This window comes from Pogona vitticeps, chromosome 13, assembly GCF_051106095.1.
Source record: "Pogona vitticeps strain Pit_001003342236 chromosome 13, PviZW2.1, whole genome shotgun sequence".
Lineage (NCBI taxonomy): Eukaryota > Metazoa > Chordata > Lepidosauria > Squamata > Agamidae > Pogona > Pogona vitticeps.
Window position 1 is genome coordinate 13,091,914 of NC_135795.1, and position 25,631 is coordinate 13,117,544.

A 25,631-nucleotide genomic window follows, 5' to 3' on the forward strand; every position below is an offset into this window, starting at 1 on the left:
CTTGGGGGGGGGTCACTTGATTGAGGGCTTTTCCACAATAAATGCACATGTCACATATTCCTTGCACACAGAACATCAGATAGAAGGGTTTGACATGCCAACCTCGTGTTCGTTTACATTTTGCCTTTCCCATGTTGAAGCATTCCACCGTGCAGTATCCTTCAGCAGATGGGGGAGGTATGCAGTCCTGTCTTCATTGTGTACACCAGTAGCACATTTCTTTCACAAAGAGGATCTAGCCATGAATGTGTAATATTTTTGTTACATCAAGGCTGGACTATTATAATGTACTGTACAGGGGGATGCTGCTCTTGAAGATTGTTTTAAAACTTCCTTCTGTTTCAAAGTAGTCCCTTAATCCAGTTTTTGGGAGCATGTGAGTGCACTCTTGTGCCAACTGGATGAGGTTTCTGATGTCTAATGGAAAGGAGCCGTAGCTCAGTGCACAAAGCAGCCGCGTTCAACCTCTGGGATTTCCATTTTAGAAGATCTTAGCCACCAGGGACGGGAAAGGCCTCTGCCTAAGTCCCCAGAAAGTTGTCACTCCTTGGAGAAGCCAATGATTTGCTAGGGGGCTCAATACAATAACAGAACTGCAGAGCTGGAAGGGACCCTAAGGGATCATCGAGTCCAGCCTTTGTCAAGGAAGCACCGTGGGGAGTCCAAACCCCAACCTCTGGCTCTGTAGCCAGTTACATAAACCACTGAGCTATCCAGCCATTCATAGCTTGACCCAGCGTCAGAATTTGGAAATGGTCCTTCTTTGGACTTCTAGTACAACCACCTCCTGCCCAGAATGGCCCCTGGTTGGTATTTTGTGGAATTTTTAATCCAAAATATAGCTTTCTCAAAGCTGCCTAGCCTTGGGCAACTCTCTCTTTTTCTGGGGCCAAATCCTGGAGCATTAAAATCCTGAATGTATGAAGGCTAGGATGTTTGAGAGGCCCCTTTCTCCATTTCCTACTGTCACGTGGAGAGGCCTGGCCTCGTGTCACTGCATTCGGATAATGGGAATAAGGAGAAAAGTCCCTTCTTTGTGGATGTGTCTGTGCAATAGACATCCTTGCCCTGTACGGCTGGCCTCGTGAGCCCTTCAGTTCTGGTCTTCTGCCAGCGTCTTCTCCCTGTCCCTTGCCATGAGTGGAAAGCCTTTGACCTGTGTGCTGCTGCTCCACTGTGGTGTTCATGATCCAATTGTACAGCCTCGCCATTTTGCCCTAGCTCTTCTACATTGATTTTTTTAAAAAAAACTCGTAAGCCACCTTGATGGTTCCGGCTGGACTGCAGTAGTAGGGACAGAAATGTCCCAAAATAAATGTCATCAAGATGATCCCCACGCCAAGCAGCCCAGAAATAGTGCAGCCCAGACACAATGTTAACCCCATATCAATGAGAACTAAGTCCTTATTTACATGAGTAGTCTCAATATGACACTGACATGAGATCAGGCTGTACCTATTGCAGTTTCAAATATTCTTTTTTTTTCCTCCTCCTTTTTTTGGGTGGGAGGGCACATTGCTGTTACTGCCATGGTCATTTACGCGATTAAGTACTTGAGTTTTCCTAGCCACGTGATGGAATGAATACAGTTGTTTTCTTCTGAGATGATCAAGAGATAAGAACTGCATTCAGAAGTTTTATAAACATTAATTTAACATAAACATATGAGAAAAGTTAATGTTCTTTTAGGGGGGTGGAGTAGGTGTTGCTTGCTGTCCAGTATTTTAGAAACCACTTTATAATAAGGTCTGGAATAAAATATAATTATGTAATTTTTTAAAAAATAATCAGACAAGTTGGGTGTCTCCAGGAAATGTACCATTTTAGAAATACGCAAAATCTTAGTTGGTGCTATCCTGTATGAGCATGCAGCTATAAACATTATGTTTGTTTTGAAGTTTAAACTGTGTTTGCAAAAGGTTTTCTGAAATTCCATTATAAAAAAGCATAAGATGAACATGGCATAAATAGCACGAAACACTTTCAACTCCTTGCTGAATTTTGATCCTATTTTTCAGAGAGCGGGAAAATTGTGGTTTTTTTAATTGGGGTGAGTTTAAAGACAAAGGAAAGACAACTGCTGTCAGAAGTGTATTGAGATGTTCAATTTTTTCTTCTTCTTTTAGACAGGAAGGGATTTAACAATTCTGCTCCCAAATAAGTCACTGGCAGTTTGGGATCTTAAAGACAGGGCTGGATCCTGCAAACACAGGACTTCCCTTAACCACTCATGTGAACTTATTCCATGCTTCGTAGTGGTGGGAGGCACGCAGATTAACCTATAAAAAGGGATTGATTAATTTTTCCAACAATTTATTTTTTCAAATGAATTCACAATTTTTGCTCGGTCTGTTTGTGATGACACCACTCCCCTAAGCAAAGTGTTGTTGGACATTTCTTTCAAAGTGCATTTGTGTTAAGTTATATATTATTATTATTATTATTATTTTGTTGATGTAACAGGAGTTGTTTATATATATTTTTTGCCTTCTGATGAAAATGATGACGAATGTCGAGCATCTGGTGAGCAACATTAACTCCACAACAGTTAAGCACAACTCTCTGGGAATTTAGTTTCGCTGTGTATCATCTAAGAAGTGTAAATGCTACTTCGGATACCCTTCACTGTTGCCAACTAATCCCTGAGTAGAAAAGAAAGAAAAGGCCCCATATTTGAAAGCATTGGTTCCCAGCCTGTGCCTTCACAGATGTTCTTGGACTACACTCCCATAATTCTCCGCCTCTGACCAGGCTGGCGGGGGCTTCTGGGAGTTGCACGCCCAACCACAACTTTGGGTCCAAGAAGTGGATCATCATCTTAAGGCACCTTAGTATATCAAACCAAACTTTTCTGAGTTCATCTAATTGGAGGAGGTATAAAAAAGATCCAGAGGTGGGCCCAAAATCCAACAAGTGCTACAATGAGGTAAAGTTGTGTTGTCTCCTCAGTCAAGCTTGCTTTAAAAGCACTGCTTGGAGGAATGCGCCCAGATTAATTGCAACATGAGTCTACTTGAAGCCAGGAGACCAGGAACTGTAACAAAACTGGACCCAACAGGCACATTCCAGAAAAAGCTGCAACATGTTGAAAAGTCCTGTTAATCTCAGCATGTCAGGTATTCTTAATTTCCTGTGAACGTATGTATGCCCATTGGCCTCAACAGATTGAATCTTCTTGGGTGTACAGGAAGTTGTAGGAAAACATGGTGGCCCAGTCAGAGCACTGTGAAATGGTCAGACTTGAAGCCATTTGCCCTTGTATGCCAGTGGCTCACAGTGTCACCTTCCAGTCATTTGTGTGTGTTGAACAAGTGCACCATATGGACGGAAGGTTCTCTTGGCAATGGCCCTTTTGTGCACTCTTTGTAGGAATTATCCAGGTCCACATTACCATCTATCTCTCTTGCAAGATTGTGGGATATGTTTTAAGGAGTCCAGATGTCCATGTCGCTAGAATGATACTGTGTCCCCCAGATGGATCAAACTACCTGCTAGGACGGGGCCCAGAGAACTGGGGTGTATTTAAATTCTAGATGTAGCCGCACTGACGAGGCTGTAATCCTGCTTGGTTATCAAAGCCCTCGAGGCCACAGTTCTAACAGAAGGCAATAAAACTGGAAGCATATGTAGCTTTTATTTGGCAAGAGAACTGACTGAACTAGTCCACTATTTTACCAGATTACATAGCAGGTGCTTTTTATTAATTGACGAGAAACCAAGTCTCATTTTTTTGGGATAACATATATTTATTAAATGTATTAATGTGTGTTTTTATAATGTGCCCCCTTTCCCATCCTGCTGACCTTTGCATACTGTTTAATCTTGTACATTTGGGGGAGGGGTTTCAAGACAATCAATCTGTATCATAAGAACTGTACATAAATATGACATTAAAAACAAAAAACAAAAAAAGTTGTAAAGCATGGGCAAAAAAAAGACATTTTATTTTCAAAATGTTGTTCTTAACAAAACAAAAATGAAATAAAGGCTTTACTATTTACTTACAACGTTGTTTTGGCTTTGGGAGTCAAGATGTGTTTTTAACATTTGGAAAAGATGCCACGCACACTTCACTAAAGCCCAACTGCGGTGAGCTCCAGCCCTCATTCCCTTGGGATTTCTGATACTTTCATTTGCTCATCTTACCAGAACAGCATCAGAAGGTGGGGGAAGTCAACTTTAGCCGTGTGTATTTTTAAACAGTTGTGAAATACGATGGTGTGCACTTTTACAATCCAACTGCAATATGAAAAAGTCAACTGAAATCTCAGCGCATCAGCCTGAACATCTACTTTAGTTGGGACTGGAGGAAATGGGCTCTCCAGATTCTGTTGGACTACAGCTCCCATGTGCCTCAGTTACTACAGCTGGTGGTAAGAACTGTTGGCAGTCCAACAACATCTGGAGAGCAAAAAAAAAAAATCCCCATCCCTGATTCAATTCCATGACAAGGAAGTTTTCCAGGACACATCTGCTTTGTTAACCAGTGCATTTGTTAGATAAAGGATCCTAATGATAAAAGTAATAATGACCATATAACTAGAGGGCTGTTCCCAACCACGCCTGGCATTGTTTTTTTGAGCTTTTTCGTTCATATAAAAAAAGAAAATAAAATTAAAAAAATACTGTTGTGCAGAACCCCTTAAGCCTTTCAGATGTTTGAGCCCACCTTCCTCAGGCAACTGAGCGAACAGTAAGGGATGGGGAGCGGCTGCCCAAAACCTCTGGAAGGCCAACATAGTAGGGGAAAAGGTCTGGAAACAATGTTGGCTCTGGCTGGGAACAGCATCCTGCCATCGTTTGTTATTATTACGGCCTCCTTTATTTATGAAGTGAATGTGGGACAGAAGCTGCCACCCTGATGTAACTGGGCTTTTCACTTACAAAATTGCTGATGTGAATGGATGGACCCCCGGCCTCCCTGAATCCACCTTATCCTGACTTTTCCAGTGCCATTAGCTCAATCAGAATGTCAGCTGCCACCTGCATTACAGCTCCCGGTTTAACCAAAAACACTTATCATCTTGACAGCGATGGGACCAAAATCAAGTTAAATGACAGGATTGCAGAGTACGCGTGGATTGCAGCATTCTTCCTTGAAAAGTGGAAAAGGTCGTTTTAGAGCATCTCCAAAATAGCAAAATAAAAATCTCCCAGCGGGCAAGTATGCCTGATATGGTGGCACAGCTGCGCTGCCCGGCCAACAAGAAGTAGGATGAAAAGAGTATGGGTTGAATCCAGTGGACGATCCCAAGGAGGGCACACCTGCTGAATCAACTGGAATTACATAAGTTTAATTGATTCAGTGGGTCTATCCATTGGGATGTCTAGTTGGGACAGGCGACTGGATTTAAACCTAGGACTGCAGAGCCAAATAACATAGAGATGCTCTAAAGGGAGGGTTCAAACAAACTACATGGCTGGTCCTCCTTGACTTCTGCTGCAACTTCTGTCTTCTGCAATATTTCCATGATAGAAAGTCTGGAGCGTACTGGTGTGGGCTGTGCAGAATCTTCCATCTTGGTTCCCACTATGAGCAAATTAAAAATAAGATATTTGACCTCAAACACACAATTAAAATCCTGGTTTCTTTTCTACCCAAGAGATTGTGGTTACAGCAAGGATGAGAAGGCTGTGGCCTTTCACATGTTGATAAGGCCAGTGCCTACTATGGCCAGGAGTGAGAAGGGTTCTGGAAGCTGTAGATCAAAAACAGAAGCTTTCGATGCTCTCCATGTTGTTCTATTGCAACTCTTAGCTAGCATGGTCAGTATGTGGAAAGGAGAGTAGGAATCTGAAAAATAAATATGATCTGGAAAGCCACAGGTTACCAGGAGACATCAGCTACCAGACAGCCATGAAGCTCACTTCTTGACCTTGGGCCATTCATGGTCTCCAAGCCCTACTTATCTCTGGAAAGCCCCATTCTCATTGAGCCTGGGGGAAGAGCAGGGATGGAGGGTTTGAAATGTAACAATGGTTACGTTTTCCTAGAATGTACTTTGGTAGCCCAATGGTATGGAGATGTATCTGAAGTTGTGCTTGGGATGGTGAGGTCAAATTAGAAACATAGGAAGCTGCCTTATACTACATCGTTACAAGATCAGCAGTTACTCCTTAGGGTCTGGATTGGAGTTTTTTCCAGCCCTTCCTGATGATGCCAGGAATCAGATCTGGGGCCTTCTGCATGCCAAAATATGTCTTCTGTCCCTCAGCACCATGCTTACTCCAGGAGACTGGAACTTGTGGCCACAAGGTATTTCACAAAGGAAGTACAATGCCTGACATATTTTTTTTAGTGTAATTCTGCATGTAAAATTTACAATGGGTAGTTATGGCTCTTTGGGTATTTCAGCCTAAGAGCAAGCAATGTCCTAAAGATATATCCCATCGTCTTAGTCTCCTGAGTCCAGGATTGTCTCCAGTGAATGGCAAGAGCTCTCTCCCAAGGTGCATGACCTTGGCCTTTCTCATTACCTGCTCTCTGATCCTCCTAGCCAAAGATACTGGAGAATCAACTTGCAACCTTCCATGTGCAGAGCACAAGCTACTGTGTTACAGTTGTCATCTTGCTCCAGTTCTACATGGCCTTGGTCATAAGCCAGAAAACTGCCCAAAACTTAGGACAGAGTAGACCCTAGTTTCTTAACCTGTGGTCCATGGACCCCTGAAGCCCCTGCAAGGAGCCGCAATGTCCTCACAGAGGCTCTGTGAAGGCTTGAAGAAATGTCATGATCTTTTGCAGTTAAAATAAAAAGAATGAATTAATTTTAAAAAATAAATGTAGAAGTAAATCTTAATTTCCCTTGCTTGTTTGTGTAAAACTTTGCTCTACCTACTGTCTCCATTAAAAACAAGCAAAAATTGGTTATGAAAAATTATTATTGGCGTCATTGATGTTGTTGTTTAAAAACACCAGGCACAGTCAATCAAAACTGTAAAAACATTGACTGGCATTATATAACAGATACAATTTTTTACCAAAAACCTAAGTATCTGTTAAATATCGATGCAGTATGTATGCTGTTCCTAATATTGCCATTTTGTAGCTCTGATAGTATGTTTTCTGAGATCTGCAACTGCTTATAGTACTGTGTGAAATTTCTTGATGTTGTTCCCAAAGCCCCAATGACTACATGGACCACTGTAGTGTGTTTCACCCGCAAGTAAGAGATTTCGATTGTCAGGTCTCTCTACTTTGTTAGTTTTTCCAGTTCTTTATTTTCAACTCTGGCATCCCCTGGAATTGTAATGTCAGTGATCCAGACATTTCTTCATTCTGTTACTACTATGTCTGGTGTGTTATGTTCAAAGTGTCTGTCAGTCTGGAAATCCCCTAAGATCGTAACTTCCTCATTTTCTAATACCTTCTCTACCAGATGTTCCCATGGGTTTCTGCAGGCTGGCAAGTTATGATTTTTGCATAATTACCAGTGCACTAATTTTGCCACGCCATCATGTCTAATTTTATAATCAATTTGTGCATCATCATCATTGTTATTATTCAAAAACACCAGGCACAGTCAAAATTATAAAAACATTGATTGGTATTATATAAAAGATACAAGTTTTAACCAAAAAAGAGAGGTTACTTACCTGTAACTCTGGTTCTTTGGGTGGACATCTGTGAATTTACATTAATGGGTTAAAGCGCTTGCGCAGAGGTTTCCAGAATCTTCTAGAGCTTAACACTTGTTCGCCAGGACCACCCCCCTAGTGCACAGGGCCCGCCCGTCCTAGCTAGTCCCTCAGTTCCCAAACTGCCTACCGCTGAATAAAATGAAACAGATGTGATGGACAGAGGGGAGGACGGGCAGGAATTGTACATTCACAGATGAACTGTGAGAACCAAAGTTGCGGGTAAGTAACCTCTCTTTCTTCTTCATGGTCTCTGTGAATGCACACTAATGGGTGATTAACAAGCGTACCTGACCGGAGGAGAGATGTCACAGAACAGACAACAGGACTGCTCGTCCAAATGCAGCATCCAACTTAGCCCGAAGGTCCAAATGGTAATGAGAGGCAAAGGTGGACAGCGTGGACCACGTAGCAGCCCTGCAGATACCAGGGACAGAAACACCTCTGAGGAATGCTGCAAAAGTAGCCACTGCCCTCGTAGAATAAACCTTAATTCCAACTGGAAGAGGCTTCTTGATATGCCAGGCGAATGGTTGATACAAGCCACTTAGAGATGGTTTGGGAAGAGATAAGGCATCCTCTGTCTGGTAAGTGCGGAGAAACAAAAAGTCTCTTGGATTTGTGGAAAGAGGCAGTCCTTGAAACATAGAAGGCCAATGCTTGCCTAACGTCTAAGAGGTAGAGAGAACGCTTGAAGTCAGTAACAGGCGATGGAAAAAAGGTAGGTAAAATGACGGGTTGCTTAAAGTGGAACTCAGAAACAACCTTTGGAAGAAAAGAAACATCGGGATAAAAAGTGACCTTGTCCGGGGAAAATTAAAGAAAAGAAGGGTCGACTCTAAGCGCAGCAAGTTCTGAGGCTCTACGAGCAGAAGTAATGGCCACAAGGAAGATGGTTTTGTAGGGAAGAAGGCGACCGGCCATGCCATTAGGCTTCGTAGAACAGTATGTAGTGACCATTGTGGAGGGAGGTGTGGGTTGTAGATTGGAGACCCTTTAAGAAATTGTTTTATCGTTGGGTGACAGAAGAGCGAAGAGGCTTCAGAGTCATGCGACTGATGAGCTACTATAGTGGAGAGATAGACCTTGATAGGTCTATGTGGAGAGACAGACCAAGGACAGAGAGAATCTGAGAAACTTTCTGTAATCCTGGCGGATATTGATGTGAAAATAGGCGTCGGTTAGGTCTATGACAGTGAACCAAACGTCACCCTGGAGAAGTAGGTATGATGTGTTCTAGAGTAACCATGCAGAAACATTGCTGAAAGATGTAATAATTTAGGTTCCGTAGGTCGAGGATGGGGCGGAGACTGTCATCTCTCTTGGGTACCGTGACGTATCTGGAGAAAAACCCAAGGTTGGCATCTGGTGAGGTGACCGGTGAAATAGCATCTTTTGAGAGAAGGGATTGAATGTCTAAACTGAGAACATGGGATTGTAGGGTGAGTACTCTTCTTGGAGGTGGGAGGATAGCGAATTCTATGGCATAACCAGTGGCAATGATAGTGAGGACCCACTTATTGGTGGTGATGGCAGCCCAGGATGAAAAATGGGTGGCGAGGCGAGTTTGATAAGGATGTGGTGCATGGAGTGGGGGAGACGGGGTGACTTGAAAGTCAAAGATTTTGCTTTGGTTTTTTGTCAGGTCGACAAAAGAACTGGCGGGAACACTGACGCTGAGTGGCATGGTGAGTCTGGGAAGTGGATGTAGCCTGTATTAAGTATCTCTGTTTATCAGAAAAGGATCTGTATTGCTGGTAAGAATATGGGCGACGCCATTGGTAGCATTGAGTCCTGTAATAAGGTTGAGTATTGTAAGATCTTGCAGATTTCCTCATTTTTTGGAGATTATCAAGGATCTCATCACTCCTGGTGTCGAAAAAGCCAACTCCACCAAATGGTAGATCCTCAATCCACATGCGAGAATCATCAGCGATATGGGCTGAGCAGAGCCAAGCATGTCTTCGAAGGGCTACGGGTGTGGTCATGTGCTTCGAAGCAGCCTCTATTATGTCCTTGCTGTGATGTGCTCCTGGTGCGCGACAGCCATTGCCTCTTGATGAAAGGTGAGACATCTAGATTTATATTCGCCCTGAGCCAATTGAAGAGAAGGAAGTGCTCTGTTCCATAAGAAACTAATGTATGCACCCATGGTTGCAAGATAGTTAGCAGTGCATAATGTGAAGGATCCTAGGGAGTATACCCGATGACCAATGATGTTGAGTTTCCTGCCTTCCTTATTATTCGGTGTGGTGTTAGACTGATTCTTTGCCCTGTTTTGAGTTGCATCGACTATGACCGAGTTCGGAGGTGGATACCTGGACAAGAAAGCTGTATTGTCTCCATGAGTCTTGTATAAATTTTCAACTCGTCTGGAGATTTGTGGTACAGAAGATGGTTTAGCCCAAGATTGTTTAATCAATTTGAGCAAAGATGGAATAAACCCCATGTGGCGTGGGGGGGGGTTGGACCTCATCAATGTCCTCGTAAACCTTATCGGACTCAGACTGTACTGATTGGGGTACATCGAGATCCATCACTTTAGCGATACATAGGACTAGTTGAGAATACAACGTGAAGTCCTCTGATGGAGAGGAAGGGTTCACATCGGCGACATCAGAGTCGGGGGTAAGCAGTTAGGAGGAGACTCCGGGAGTCCCATGGAGTCAGAGATGTCAGAATCCATTGATGGTGAGGACACGGAAGGACCTGGAGAAGACGGGTCATCAACTGTATCAACCGGTGCAGTGGTTTGTTTGATTGATGCTTGTTTAAGAGCTGGATCCCAAATGGTAGATTATGTGGTTTAGCTTGATTAGATTGATGAACATGATGAAGGACCCGCATAGGTGGTGGTGAATTGAACTGATGATGGGCAAACCTGCGGACAGGTGGCGGGTTTGGTACGTGGTACCAAGTGCTTGGAGGATGGTTTAGCACATTTCAGTACCAGTGTGGTAGAAGAAGGATGCAAGGAGGTACACTTCCTCTTTCTGGAGTACTTCTGAACTCTCAATATCAGTACCGATATCGAGGAGTCATCTGCCAAGGAGGACTGATCATGCTATCGCAGTTGGTATGGCAGAGGAGATTCAGAGCCATAAACGAACAAAAAAATTAAGAAAGGGGATTAAAAGGGGGGGAGAAGGAAGGAATAACAAATACTCTCACTATCTGAAGATCTCTAACAAGAAAATTTCTTTTTCAACGCAGCTCATCTGAGAGAAGAAACCTCAGGGGCGGCAAAAAGGAACTGAGGCACTAGCCGGGACGGGTGGACCACGTGCACTAGGGGGGGCAGTCCTCGCAAACGAATGTTAAGCTCTAGAAGATTCCGGGAACCTCTGCGCAAGCGCAGATTAACACATTAGTGTGCATTCACAGAGACCATGAAGAAGAACCTAGGTTTTTCAGATACTTAGGTTTTTCGTTAAAACTTGTATCTGTTATACAATAATAGTCAATGTTTTTATAATGTTGACTGTGCCTGGTGATGATGATGGTGATGATGTATGGATTCATTCCAATGAAAATATTATAATAGGATTGTGTGCACTAACAGTTTAACTTATTTCTCCCATCTCTCCATGTTTGAAGACCCTTCATGAAAAACTTCAAATAAATATTTGATGCACTTTAGGGTTTAAATTCTTCAGTTACGTCTTGGTGGTCCCGTGGCAACAAAAGTTATTTAAATAGAGTCCGTGGTAAAGAGAAGGTTAAGAAACGCTGGAGTAGACAATTAATTTATTTAGCCCAAGATTGTCAAAAGCAAAGATTATCTTCATCCCTGCTATCTGGAGATGCCATGGATTTTATTTTGGGTATGCTGTGTGGTCTAACAGATACAGCAGTGGTTCCCAACCTTGGGTCCCTAGATGTTCTTGGACTAAAAGTCCCAGAAGTCTTCAACTCTAGCTGTGATGGCCAGGATTTCTGGGACTTCTGTTCCAAAATCATCTTCTAAGGTCGAGAACCACTAAGATGGAGTGACAGACGGGGACTCTGGAGATTAGGGTTCAAATCTCTGCTCAGATATCGAAACTCACTGGAGGAGTAGAACTGATAAAACCATTCCTTAAATATCTCAGGTACTTTGGAAGCCCTATTAAGGTCACTATAACTTGGTTCAACGTGATGCCACAAAACTAACATTTTGCTGCCTGAAGCAAAAAAATGGGACCTCCCAACCCCAACATTCCACATATATAATCCAAGCAGGATGATGGTTCAATCCTGCTTCTGTTTTAGCAACAGGATGAGATTGTCCATCACACCCAAGAGTGGCAAACTATAGGGGGTCAGGGGGTCCAGAGGAGTGTGTTGTGCAGTCTCTAGCATCTGCTGCCTGGGGGCAGTGGCCTCACTCTGCCCTGCAGAGACTGAACCTGGACCATGAATGTAATCCAGGGGTGGGGAATTCAGTGCCTGGAGCTAAATCTAGCTTTTCTGCGGTCTCAGTTTTCCCTCGATGGTCATGACCTCTTCCCCACAAAACTATTGTGTGCCAATTTCCTGCCTTTTGGATGATTCCCACCTCCCAATCTAACAAGCTTTCTTACTGGCACTGAAAGGTTTACACTCAACTGGGCAGGCATTTTCGATGCCCCTGTCAGGATGCATATCTTAGTGTGGTGTGTGTACCATGGGAACACAGCACCTTCTAGAAACCTTCCTGCCTGCCACTGGAAGGCAATCCTTGCAAATGACTCTGAAATTTCATTGAGGTCTCTTGTTAAAAGAGGCTCCCCAACTTTGATTGTTTATTTGTATTCCTGCATCAAGCACGGGGTTGGACTTGATGGCCTCACAGCCCCTTCCAACTTCACTATTCTATAGTAATCTGCCCTTCTTCAGATAAGGGGACCCAAGGAAACTCACAATATCAAAATAATAGAATTAAAACCATAATAAGTTAGACATTGAAAAACAAATTATACAACTGGTTAGAATACAATTAGATAATTAAACACAGGCAAACATTAAAAACTATCTTTAAAATGGCAATCAGGATTCTTAAAAAGCCTGCCTGAAAAGGTGGGTCTTCGGCTGTCAGTGGAAGGATAAAAGGGCCAGGACCAATCTGACCTTTAACTACGTTGATGTCTACATTGTCGGCATTAAAGTTACATACTGTAATCCTTTTGTTACAATTTTTGTCCTCTTGATGTTCAACTACATGCTGCTTTTGCACTTTCTCTTTAACCTTCCTTAGTACAGACGATGATAATCCATTCCACTGAAATCACTGTTTAGCGAAATCATCGTCTAGCAAAAACATTTCCCCATTGGAATACATTGAAACCTGTTTAATGCATTCCAATGGGGAAGAATCGTCGTCTAGTGAAGTTAGGCCATAGGAAAGCCACTTTGCGAACCGCCGATCAGCTGTTCTAAATTGTCGTTTTGCAAAAAAAAAAAAACGGTCTGCAAAGCACGGACCAAATCGCTGTCTAGTGAAATTCCCCCATAGGAATCACTGTTTTGCAAAGCAAAATGGCTGCCGCAAAACGTCGTCATGCGGATTCGTCGTTTTAAGGGGTAACCGTCTTGCGAGGTACCACTGTAGTTAGTTCAAATCAATGCTGCTTTCTGCAAGTAGTATGATGTCACATGCGTATCTTAGATTATTGATTTTCCTTCCACAAATGTTTGCTCCTCCCTCAGCATCTTAGAGTTGGAAGGGACCTTGTGGATCCCTGAATCCAGCCCCTGTTAAAGAGGCACCGTGGGGAATCGAACTCCCACAGCCAGAGACCTAAACCACTGAGCAGTCCAGCTGTTTATGTGTCTGGCTCTAACCTAGCTTTCCAGAACATGACATGTTATATTTATACATTTTAAGATATAAGGGTATAATGTGAACCTTATCTGACACCTTTGCCAATCGGAAACCGTTATCTTTCTCTGTACTTTGATCTAACTGTAGTCCAGATCATCAGGACAATCTCATGTTGTGGCATACCCATTTCTTTTACAATTATTTGCAGTTTTTTGTGTTGTTTCTACAAGAATATTTACACAAAGAGAACTAACCAGATCCTAAAAACATTCCTTTTTTTTTTGTCTATAACTCCCAGGGCTTCTGGGAGCAGTACGTAGCAAAGACAAGACAAGAAAACAAATGTTTCCGAGTTCTGAAACTAACTCTCCTGAAGGCTTGAGACTTGCATTGTCTGAGTTTTATGTTTTGAAGGAACACAAGGCGAGTCAGTAAAAGAATAGATTCTTGTGTGCCATCATCCAAACAAGAATGTGGCCCATGTGATGCGAGAGTGGTGGGCCAGCTGGGCCAAGCAGTGGGACAAAAGGCCACAGTTGGGTTTGCGTGCTGGAGTAAACAATCATAAATGAACAAAAGCCCTGCATAATAATAGTAAAAAGCCGGACCTCCCACTCTACATTCACATAGCCTGGGAAGGCTGGGATACAGATGACTGGAAGCCTACGGCCAAAAGAATCAGCCGGTTCATTCAAGCAGCTGCATGAAATGCCTCATCGTTTCTCGCCACTCCACTGCCTACCTCTTCCTGTCTCCAAGCTACTGTCCTTGACATCCTCCAGTCTCAGAATCCCTACTTCTGCTCTTAAGAGAGGCTAGCTTTGCCTGCCCCCCTTCAACCTGTTGGGAGTGGGATCCTGTAAACCAGTGGCTCCCAACTTTGGTCTCCAAATGTCCCCGGACGACAGCGCCAAGACACCTTGGCCAGCACGGCTAGTGGGGAAGGCTTCCGGGCATTTTAGACCAAGAACATCTGGGGGATCCAAGGTTGGGAACCGCTGCCCTAAACTGTGTGGAACTTTCAAAAATTGAAGTGCTCAGAGGTTCGCTCCTAGTCTTGAGGTAAAAGAAGAGATAAACACAAACACAGCATTCACACTATTACTCCAAGATCATCTGGCTTTCTTAAGAGGAGAACTGCCAATTCTGGAGGCTTCCTATAACAGTGATTCTTTGAGTGGAAAATTGGCAGGGTGTGGATGTGTCCAAAGTTTGAAGAAATAGATGAAATCACCAGGGGCTTATGGCCCATATGTTGACCATGCTTAAGGAGTCTTCAGAGCCCCCTCTAACTTTAGCTCCTTCTTGCCTTCATCTCCATCACCTCTGGCCTGATCTTCGAAGAGTGTAAAAGCAGCCCTATTGGACCAGACCAAGGCTCAATCTAATTGAGCTTCACACTTTTTGTGATGGCCTAGCAGATGTTTCACTGAAGCGGAGAGCAGGGTGAGCGGCGGTTGCAGGATTCCTCCCACCCAACCAATGGTATTCAGTGACATACTGGTTCTGAAAAGGATATGAGGACAATCCCATATTTAGCCATCCTATGCAATAATAAGAATCTGGAAACATTCCTTCTTTAGACTGCTTTTTCCCAAAATCCCCCAGCCAGCAGGGCTACCGGGCTATTCTGGGAGCTACGAAGACAAAACTTAATACTCCCAAGCTCTGGGTAATAGCCCATGGAAACTTTGTTAGTTCTAGGATCATAGAATGATGAAGTTGGAAGGGGGCTATAAGGTCATTGAGTCTGACCCCCTGCTGAAGGCAGGAATGCAAATCAAAGGATATCTAGGGTTGATATAATCTTCCAATTAGTTGTGGGAGATACGTTTGGGGGAACAGGATGATGTGGGCTCCAAGGCCTCTTGCAATCTGCACAACACGTACATCCCTTGCCGTCCGAGCACCAGTCTCAGTGGAAGTAAGGTAGGCCTCCAGAAATGGGATTTCCTTCTTCAGTGGAGAGCTTGACAACAATATCCTGTGGCTCCTAGGACATTCTCCAACAGATCATTGGCTTGCCCCTTAATGTGTTCTGCTTTTTGGAAATGTCAATATGAATCTGGACACTAAACTTTACTACAGCATTTCCAAGCAAAAGGAGACAACGTGGCAGAAATTATTTCTGCTGAACCTTCTGGGGAGCTGGGTGGATGGCTACAGCTACATTCGTTCGTTCGTTCGTTCGTTCGTTCGTTCGTTCATTCATTCATTCATTCATTCATTCATTCATTCATTCATTCATTCATTCATTCATTCATTCATTCATTCATTCATTCATTCATCCAGCTTGTATACCATTCCATAGAGCACACACTCGCCAGTCAGTTAAAACCACCAAATGCCTTACAATTAATACCATAAAACAGATGAAACCCTTACCTGAGTTAAAACCCATCTTTAAATAAAATTATAACCATAAGAAACAGGAACATCTCCGGTGGTAAAGCATGAATAAAAGGTGGCTTTAAATAATACTGTTTTCACTAATTTCTAATAAGCTGAGCAGGAACATGCCTGACAAACCTCTGTTGGAAGCTTATTCCAAAGGGAAAGACGGAGCAATCCTACTGCGCACCCCCCCCCCAAAAGAGCTAGAACTCTCTGACAGGGACCCAAAAAGGCATGGCTCTTTTGAAAATACCCTAAATAGTTCTTTCCCACTCCAAGGAGGTTTTTTATAGGTAACAGAGGCTGGGATGACCTCCAGGTCAGGATGAGACAGGCTCCCTGTGATATGATGCAGTGCTAAAACCATAAAAGGTACAGAGGGTGGCTGCATGGTTCAAAAGGCTGGTTGCCCACCCACTGGCAATCCGCAAACGTCCACATCTGTAGATCCACATACAGATATATGGCAAGACCTTCCAATGGCATGTGAACATGACCAATTCGAAAGGGGACAGATGAAAATACAGGCTGATCGTATTTTTAAATTGGCACTTACAATGGACAGATGCTTTTAGAAACTAGGTAAGTGGTAATTACAATAGCCATGCTGCCAGGAAGATAAAGAATACTTTTGGAGGATGTGTACAGGAATTACTGGATGAAATCTATGGTTAAAAAGAACAGTCATTTTGCAAGCTGTCCTTGAGCAGAATTGCAATTTTAATATTTGGGAGACAATTGCTGATATAATATTGCATTTGTTCTTAGACATGGAAGAGAGCTGATGTTTTCACTGGAACGAGCAAAAGTGATACAGTGGTGCCTTGCATAGCGATCACTCCGTTTTACGACGAAATCGCTTTGCGATGGACTTTTTGCCATCGCAAGAGCGATCGCTTTGCAATGGCCCCTATGGGGAAAATTCACTTTGCGATGATCGCGGGGAAGCGATCGTCGCAAAGTCCCCATTTTCACACAGCTGATTGGTGGGGGCTTTGCGATGATCGTGGGGAAGCGATCATCGCAAAGCCCTCATTTTTGCACAGCTGATCGGCGGTTCCAAAATGGCCACGGGTAAACAAAATGGCCGCCCGCTGTTTTGCCTCGCTTTAGAGGCTCCGAAAATAGCCACCCCTATGGAGGATTTTCGCATAAGGTGAGTTTTTAAGCCCATAGGAACACATTAAACGCATTTTAATGCGTTTCTATGGGCTTTTTAAAATCGCTTAGCGATGAAATCACATAGCAGCGATTTTTGCTGCACGGATTAACATCGCTAAGCAAGGCACCACTGTACCAGGGACTGGGAAGCAACCATCCCCTGATACTCTGTTTTTTTGTCTCATCCCCTGCAACAGTCAATCAAGGTTCCATCATCACTGAGCATAGTCCATTTTGATTGTTTTGGGATTGCCCATCCCCACTCCTGCTTTTTTCAACTAAAGGCTCCCTGCTGACTGACAACTGTTCTCTAACAAGTTTGAGAAGGGCAGTAATCCACACTACTAGAGGTGATAGGATCTGTTCTTGATCATCAAATGACACATAATATTGCACTCAAACTGAATATGAGGAAAAACTTGCTAAGAGTTAGAGCAGTATGACAATGGAACCATTTTATCTTAGGAGGTGGTGAACACTCCAATGCTGGAGGCATTCAAGAGAAAATCAGGCAGTCATCTGTCAGATATACTTTGATTTGGATTCCTACATTGAGCAGGGGTTGGACCCAATGGCCTTACAACCACTTCCAAATCCATTATTATTTTATGATTCTATGAAACCTGCCCGATCTCAGCTGATTTTCCAGCTCTGATTTTGAAGCTTAGTTTAAACAAGGAAGCTCTGAAGATTCTCAGTTCTCCAGGTGATGTTATCTGGAAGTTGAGTCATGGCAACTGGACTTCTTTCTTATTAGGTTGAAATGTTTTGCTACTCATTCATTAGCTTCTTCAGTCTGAGGAGAGTTGGTAGGAGATCCCTGATAGATCCTCCACTTTGGTTTCACTTCCCAGAGTGATAGACAAAGGCCTGGGACTGAGTGAAAATCCCACTTCTGCAATCCTCCACCCATTGTCATGGGTCATTAACAATCGTTAACAGTGGTCTTCCTTGTGTGCCTGGTCCTAATCTTCCTGGAGATTGATGAAAGGACAGCATGATAAATAGGAGACAGACTGTATCTAAGGCCTCTCCACCCCTGTTGAGCAAGGGATTTTCTATATGCATATGTATGGCCTCCCTGCATCTTGGTCATCAAATGAATGCCCTTTGTCCTTCAAATGAAGGAACTCTGCTGATTGTGGTCCTGAGCAGTTGGACTGCAATAAAATGGGAATATAGTATATGCAGTCCAATGCAAAGAGGTTCAGAGCTCTATATTAGAAAAACCAAACAGCCACTAAATAGGAGAATGGCCCAGCACAGGAGGGGCAATGGCTCAGGACCACCATCAGCAGTGTTCCTTCATTTGAAGACAAAGAATACTCATTTGATGACCAAGATGTACTAATTTTGGACCAAGAAGATAGGTGGTTTGAGAGAGGGATCAGGGAGGCCATACATGTGTATATAGAAAACCCCTCCCTCAACAGGGGTGGAGACCTTAGATAAAACCTGTGTCCTATTTATCATGGTGCCCTTTCATCCATCCCCAGGAAGATCAGGACCACACAGACTTCACGCACGGAAGTTTGGCCTCCACACCTGCTCATGGATTTTGGAACTTCTCTGTTTCTTCTGCACCAGCCCTGCACTGCCCAACCTGATGAAGACTCATGTGGAGTTGAAAGCTGGCTTCTGGTTGTGAGATCTTAGTCATGTAAAAAGATGTCGCCCAGCCTTGCTTTCAGACTGCTGGGACATTATTTTGCATGGGTGGAGAACTTCTGCCTACATAACCACTGGCACTCACAGCCATCAAAATCAGAAAATGAGAGCATGTTTAGTCCTTTGCAGCTTAAACACAGTGAAAATATGCAGGATCATAACCTGAATGAATACAGTCAGTGCAGCAACATCCTGTACAAGTAGAGGTCTGTCCCATTTTTACTCTTGTCAATGAAAGGAGAAAGGAAGAGTGTACAGGGGTCAGGAAGCCTATCCAATTAATATAGACATTAAACAGAAATTGGGGGGAAAGACACTTTTTGTACAGCCAATTATAGTCCAGCTTTGCAAAGGAAAAGCAACTGAGCACAATTTATTAGCAAAGGCTTAGTGTAACATATATATCCATCTGGAATGGGAAGATCACTCCAGCTGACTAATGAAATGCCCAAAACAGTGTCAGGGTGAAAGTGGAGCTGCCGCCTGTCTGGATGGAATAAGAGATCCGGAACTTGAAGAGACAAACAATCTCCTCAGCAGAGCATTCACTTGGAGCAGAGAAGAGCAGGATGTGGAAAAAAGTCTTTAAGAATCAGAAACAAAAAACTGTAACTCCCAGAATGCTCCAGCCAAAATAAATTTTTCTAAGCTTCTGGGTGGCAGAAGGTGGCCCTTTCACTCTCTGCCCACGCAGCCATGCCAACTCCCTTGATCTACCTGGTAGTGAGATGAATGAAAAAATGGAAAAAATACTGAGGCCCACATTCATGTGTGTCTTTTCTATGCAGTTTTTTTAAAATAATAATGTCCATGAACTGTTATGCTTTTTTTCCCCGTAAGCAAAGAAGAGCCCCTTTTGTCCCTGGCCGGCTCCACGCCACCTTGCCCAACATAATGTTCCAAATAACTCCAACATTTGCTGCATTCAAAATTTTGTGCCTTTTTGGTTGATCCAAATAAGGGAAGTGTTCAACAGAACACAAATCCTTGCCCAATGTTTTGAGGGATTTTATTTGGATTTTGGATTTTCTGCAGATTTCGGACCCCTTCCCATGAGTGCTTATTCACAGACTAGGATGGTTGTCTCTGTTTCTTTCGCAGCAGCATGTCTGTACAGCTTGTTAAAAGTTCCTTTTCTAGACTACAGCTTCCAGAACCCCAAGAGTTTTGTGGGTTGTAATCAAAAAAGAGAAACATGGCCAAGTTCTGCATGCCTAATTTTTGAGAACGCCTAACCTCAAGCACTACTTTCCATTTTATCAGCCATCTCAAATGTTGCTTCTCTTGTTTCCAAATGGAACATGCCTCTGGGCATTTCAAAGACCCCCTAAAGTGCTGGGTTGGACCAGTGCAGCAGCAGGATCTACCTCTCTGGAGGTCTCATGACTTCTGTTGCTGCATTCTCAGCTGTCACTACCGAGATCAACTGTTCAAACCATCTCCGGCATTTGAAACACTTGCGATGCAAACATCTCACAGGGATGCAGTGCTGTGCTGTGTTCAAGAGAAGGCTCCCGCTGGGAAGACAGCTCGTGACTTTGGGGTCAGCCAGTAAGAGCTACCGTGTTTCCCGAAAAATAAGACAGGGTCTTATATTAATTTTTACTCCAAAAAAAACACACAAAAAAACACATTAGGGCTTATTTTCAGGGGATGTTTTATATTTTTCATGTACAACAATCTACATTTATTCAAATATCATGACATCTTCTGTTTGCTGCACAATGGTGGAGGGTGGGGTTTCAACTGGGGCTTATTTTTTGGGGGGTAGGGCTTATATTACCAGCATCCTGAAAAATCCTACTAGGGCTTATTTTCAGGTTAAGTCTTATTTTCGGGGAAACAGGGTAGGATGTGATTCATGATGCGTGATTTACGCTTGTGTTAGTCGAACTGCACAATTCACTGCAGCAAATTGTTGCTATATAACAAGCTGCTGATTATTTTCCTGGACAAGTACCCAGTCATATGACTGGATAAGCACTGAAGAACACAACTAGCACCTTCTTAATTAGTAGCTATTTGCCACAACGACTTATGCAGTTTAACTTATACAGGCATAAATCAGCAATTATATTCTGGCTAAAATTTTAAAATTCCCATTGTTTTGCAGGATGTCTCCTGTACAGTAGAGACTTCAGAATGTACAAATGATTTTAATATTCTATTACAGTGTCCTCCAAATGTATTCCGATGATAACCTCTTTGCTTTGTCTCCCTCTGCTTTCTTTCTTTTTTTTAACAGCTCCTGACAAAGGCCACAGCTTGGTTAACTTTGTATACTTTATTAACAATGGTCATTCACCAAACTGTTGCTGAGAACACAGTTTGACACTAGGTGTGCCTAATGAAGGCAGCCAGTATAAAAGGAATCTTATCATTCTGTTTTAAATCTTTGGTTGCAGATTAATTCACTACTTTTTATTTTCTCCTCCTACTAGTGACATGGCAGTGGTTCTACAATACTGTCCAAAGATCAGCTGGGTTGGATCCACAAGTCCTTTTCTTTCAACAAAAGGAATTTTGCTGTGATGGAAGGAGTACCTTTGCTGACAAAAAGGGAAGACTTGTGTGTCACCTTCAAGATGACCGCATTTTATTGGGCATAAGCCTTTGTGGACTGGTGCCCCCACCTTCAAGTGGGGTTCCAATTGGTAAAACCGTATCTCAAATAAACCTTGGTGGGCTTCCAGGACCTACAAGGCTCTTGGCTAATCCTTAGAAATGCCGGTTGGCAAACACGATGTCCGGAGAGGAGAGCCATTCCATTAGGGCAGGAAATCTGCTTAGTTGGGACCAAAATCAATTTTAGTGAAATTTGAGGGGCCTGCATCCCAAGTAAGGGCAAAGCTAAAGGGAAAAGAGTGGAACCAAAAATACTGGCATGTATAAGCGTAAAGCTGTTTCTTGCCAGGAACCAGGGCAAGATGTTTCAATCTTTTAGAATGGGAGAAAACCCATATAAAAGCTGGGGAATCGCTAGAAGTGTGATGGGCAAGGATTCATGAGCATCTGGGGAAAGGTATGGATCTGCAATCCCCTGCATGGCAAGATGAGAATGTCTAGATCCCAGCCTTTTGCTGACACTATTGCTCATTTGAATTCAATGCACTTAAAAAAAAAAAAAAACCAGGCCCAATCATTCCATAAGCTGCTAAGCATGAGTATCGGTTTAGCAAACAGAGCAGGAAGGTTTGAGTAGGAGCATAAATATGCCAAAGAGACACTCCTACCGGTGCCCGGACTGCAGTCTAACTGCTGATAGCCTGAATGATCTATCAGCAAGGCCTAGCAGCTCTCTTGAGCTACAGCCCTTGGGATGAGATCAATGCACAGGTCATGTCCCAATGCACAGATCACATTTCCGCCACTGCCTGCCAGATGTTTAGACTACGACTCCCATCACCCTAAGCACTGGCCATGCTGGTCGTAACAAACAGTAAATGTGGTCCAAAGTATCTAGACGCATGAATTTTACTAGTCATAGTGTTCTAAAGCAGCAGGAATACTAGCATTGAAGAAAGGGCAATTCACATACGAGGAAACACACAAGCAAACAAACACAGAGCCTAATTTGGATGTATTCCCATTGATAAATTTCAACACTGAAATATGAAGCTACAGGAAAAGGAGTGGCAGCTTTTTGTATGCGTGCTTTGAATAGTGGGCACTGTGTTCAATACATACATATCTCTTTGTCAGAGGGGTGGGAACATTGAACAAACAATTTTCCTACCATGTGATCCATCCAAAACAGGAAGAAATCTGGAATCCTTAAGAAGCTCACAGCCTCGCCCTTAAGTCTGCTAAGTGATTGCAAACAGAATCCAAAAGGATGACACCTACTCCATGCCAAGCTGGTCAAAGGACATGAACTTCAGTATATGATTTTTTAAAAGTATGTCTCCCACCCCCTCCAAGGAAACAAGGAAATGTCTTTCTGACATTTTTGTAATGTATAAAGGGGGGGGGGGGGAGACAAATGCTTTTTAGCCCGTTCTTAAAAGAGCATCATTCGTACACAATGAACAATAAATAATGAGTTCCTCTCCAGTGCTTTCCCCAGGGCAGTTCTGGACATTGGGGGCTCCTGGGCAAATGATTTTGCTAGTGGTCCTTTGAGCTTGGCTAGTGGTCCTTTGAGCTTGGCTAGTGCCAGAAATTCAACCCATGTGGTACTGGCCCCACAGATTAAAGTTATCTGAAAACTAGATTTAGGAAACCCTCTGTTCATGGGCTCTGAATTGAACTCACTGACCATCTGCTCAGTCCTAGTTCCTATCATGACTAACAACATTCTCAGTTCACTTTAACTCTTACACCAATGGCTGGCCATTGTACAATTTAACACAGAGGACAGAACAAAGAAAAGGGAAGGACGTGGAAGAGACTAAGGCAAAGGAGCTACACGGTGGAAATTCCCCAGAGGGCCTCCAAAATTATTCCGCATCAAGGGGGATGTTAGTGGTAAGTTAATATGGCAGCCAGAATGAATTGAGTGTAGTTGGTGATTTACCAAAAATGTTATTTTTTTCAGCATTATTACTTGTCTTTTGAAAAGCCGTGCTCTTGCCAGCTATCTTAAACAGAAGAAAAATGAGATTTCCACAATTACGGTAGCTGCCTCCAGATACTGAGGGCTACAACTGTCATCATCCCATACTATCCCTCTTTAAATGATGGGAGTTATATTTTTAAAATGAACATATTATGATTCTGGAATCATGTATCTCTATGGTGGCTACAGAGAGGGAAACCTTCCATCTCCTATCACCACTTATTCAATAACATTTCACAATACTTGACCAACAACATTTGATCAGGCAAATAATCTTAATAATCTTATACCTACAGAGCTGGAAGAGACTCTCTGGATCCTTGAGTCCAGCCCTTGTCAGGGAGGCACAGCGGAGAATTGACCTCCCAGCCTCTGGCACCACAGTCAGAGATCTACACTGATCAGTCACAACATTAAAACCACTGACAGGTGAAGTGAATAGCATTGATTATATCATGACAATGACACCTGTCAAGGGCCAAATAGTGATGGCTAGACAACTGGGTCGAAGCATCTGCAGAACGGCAAGTCTGGTGGAGTATTTCCAGGATGCAGTGGTTGGTACCTACCAGAAGTGGTGCAAGGAAGAACAGCCAGTGAACTAGCATCAGAGTCATCGGTGCTCAATGTTCATTGATGCCCATGGGGAGTGAAGGCTAGCCCGTGTGCGCCGATCACACAGAACAGCTACTGTAGTTCAAACTGCTCAAAAACGCAATGCTGGCAATGACAGAAAGGTGTGCATCACAGTTTGCTGCATAAGGGGCTGTGCAACTGCAGACCAGTCAGAGTGCCCATGATGACACTTGTCTGTCACCAAAGGTGCCTACAATGGGGACATGAGCATCAGAACTGAACGATGGAGCAATGGAAGAAGGTGGCCTGGTCTGATGAACCATGTTTTCTTTTGGATCCAGGTGCATATGTGTCATTTACATGGGGAAGAGATGGCAGCAGGGCGCACTATGGGAAGAAGGCCTGCCGGCAGAGGCAGTGTTATGCTCTGGGCAATGTTCTGCTGGGAAACCTTGGGCCCTGGCATTCATGTGGATGTTCCATTGACATGTACCCCCTACCTTTTGTTGCAGACCACGTACTTGCCTAATGGCAGTCGCCTCTTTCAGCAGGATAATGCACCCTGCCACACTGCACAAATTATTCAGGAATGGTTTGGGGAACATGAAAAACAATTCAAGGTGTTGCCTTGGCCCCAAATTCCCCAGATCTCAATCTGATTGAACGTTTATGCGATGTGCTTGAACACCAGATCTGATTCATGGGGGGCCTCACCTTGCAACTTGCAGGACCTAAAAGGATCTACTGCTAATCTTCTGGTGCCAGATACCATGGGACACATTCAGAGGTCTTGAGTCCACGCCTCAATACACCAGAGCTGGTTTGCCAGCATGAGGGGGACCTACACAATATTAGGCAGGTGGTTTTAATGTTGCGGCTGATCAGTGTAAACCACTGATCTATCCAGCAGTTCCTCTTAATTTATTTATTTATTTATTTATTGGACTTATATACCGCCCCATAGCGCTACAAGCACTCTCCGGGCGGTTTACAATTTTGTAATTATACAGGCTACACATTGCCCCCCCCCCCAGCAAGCTGGGTACTCATTTTACCAACCTCGGAAGGATGGAAGGCTGAGTCAACCTTGAGCCGGCTACCTGGGATTTGAACCCCAGGTCGTGAGCACAGTTTTAGCTGCAGTACAGCGTTTTAACCACTGCGCCACGAGGGGGTAATATCATGGGGGTAATACAGCAGCACACTAAAGAATTAGAAAAATATTCTTCTTATGTGCACAAATGTTAGGTGGTTACGTTATCAATGCTTTGAGGTGAATTAATCCCAAAACAGATTGTACATCCACGCTGGTATGAGTTCCAGCCAGAGCCCAGGGAAATCGCCTTTCCAGGTACACATGTCCCAGTCTAGCTGACATTTCAAAACATATCTGTACTTTAAAATGTGTGTACTTTAGTGGATAGGGTGACAGACGAGGACTTGGGAGGTCTGGGTTCGAAGCCCCACTGACCCATGGATATTGAGAGTTGTTATAAGTCAGTTTTGACTTGATGGCACATAACAGCACTTAAAGGGGCCAAAAGCAATCAAAAATTCAGACTTTTATGAATATATACAGTGGTGCCTCACTTAACGAGGATAATCAATTCCAGCGAAATCACTGTAGAACGAAATCCTCTTTAAGCGAAATAAAAAAGCCCATTGAAACGCATTGAAAACCCTTCAATGTGTTCCAATGGGCTTAAAACTCACCATCCAGCGAAGATCCTCCATAGGGGCGGCCATTTTCACTGCCTGTAAAGCAAGGACTCTGTCCTAGAAAACAGCGGGGGGCCATTTTGTCCACCAGGCGGCCATTTTGAAACCCGACGATCAGCTGTTTTTAGATCGTCG

At 43.4% G+C, this 25,631-nt stretch overlaps 1 protein-coding gene across 4 annotated transcripts in view; it reads right to left on the reverse strand.

Moving 5' to 3' along the window:
- Positions 1 to 3,615: 3,615 nt before the first annotated feature.
- Positions 3,616 to 25,631, reverse strand: part of IQCK (IQ motif containing K) — a 74,548-nt gene continuing 52,532 nt past the window's right edge. For all 4 annotated transcript variants that reach the window (XM_072982326.2, XM_020802989.3, XM_020802990.3 and 1 more), the window contains one exon: positions 3,616 to 5,530. In XM_072982326.2, coding sequence (XP_072838427.2) covers positions 5,391 to 5,530 — 140 coding nt within the window. In that variant the 3' untranslated portion in view covers positions 3,616 to 5,390. The remainder of the gene's footprint in view (positions 5,531 to 25,631) is intronic.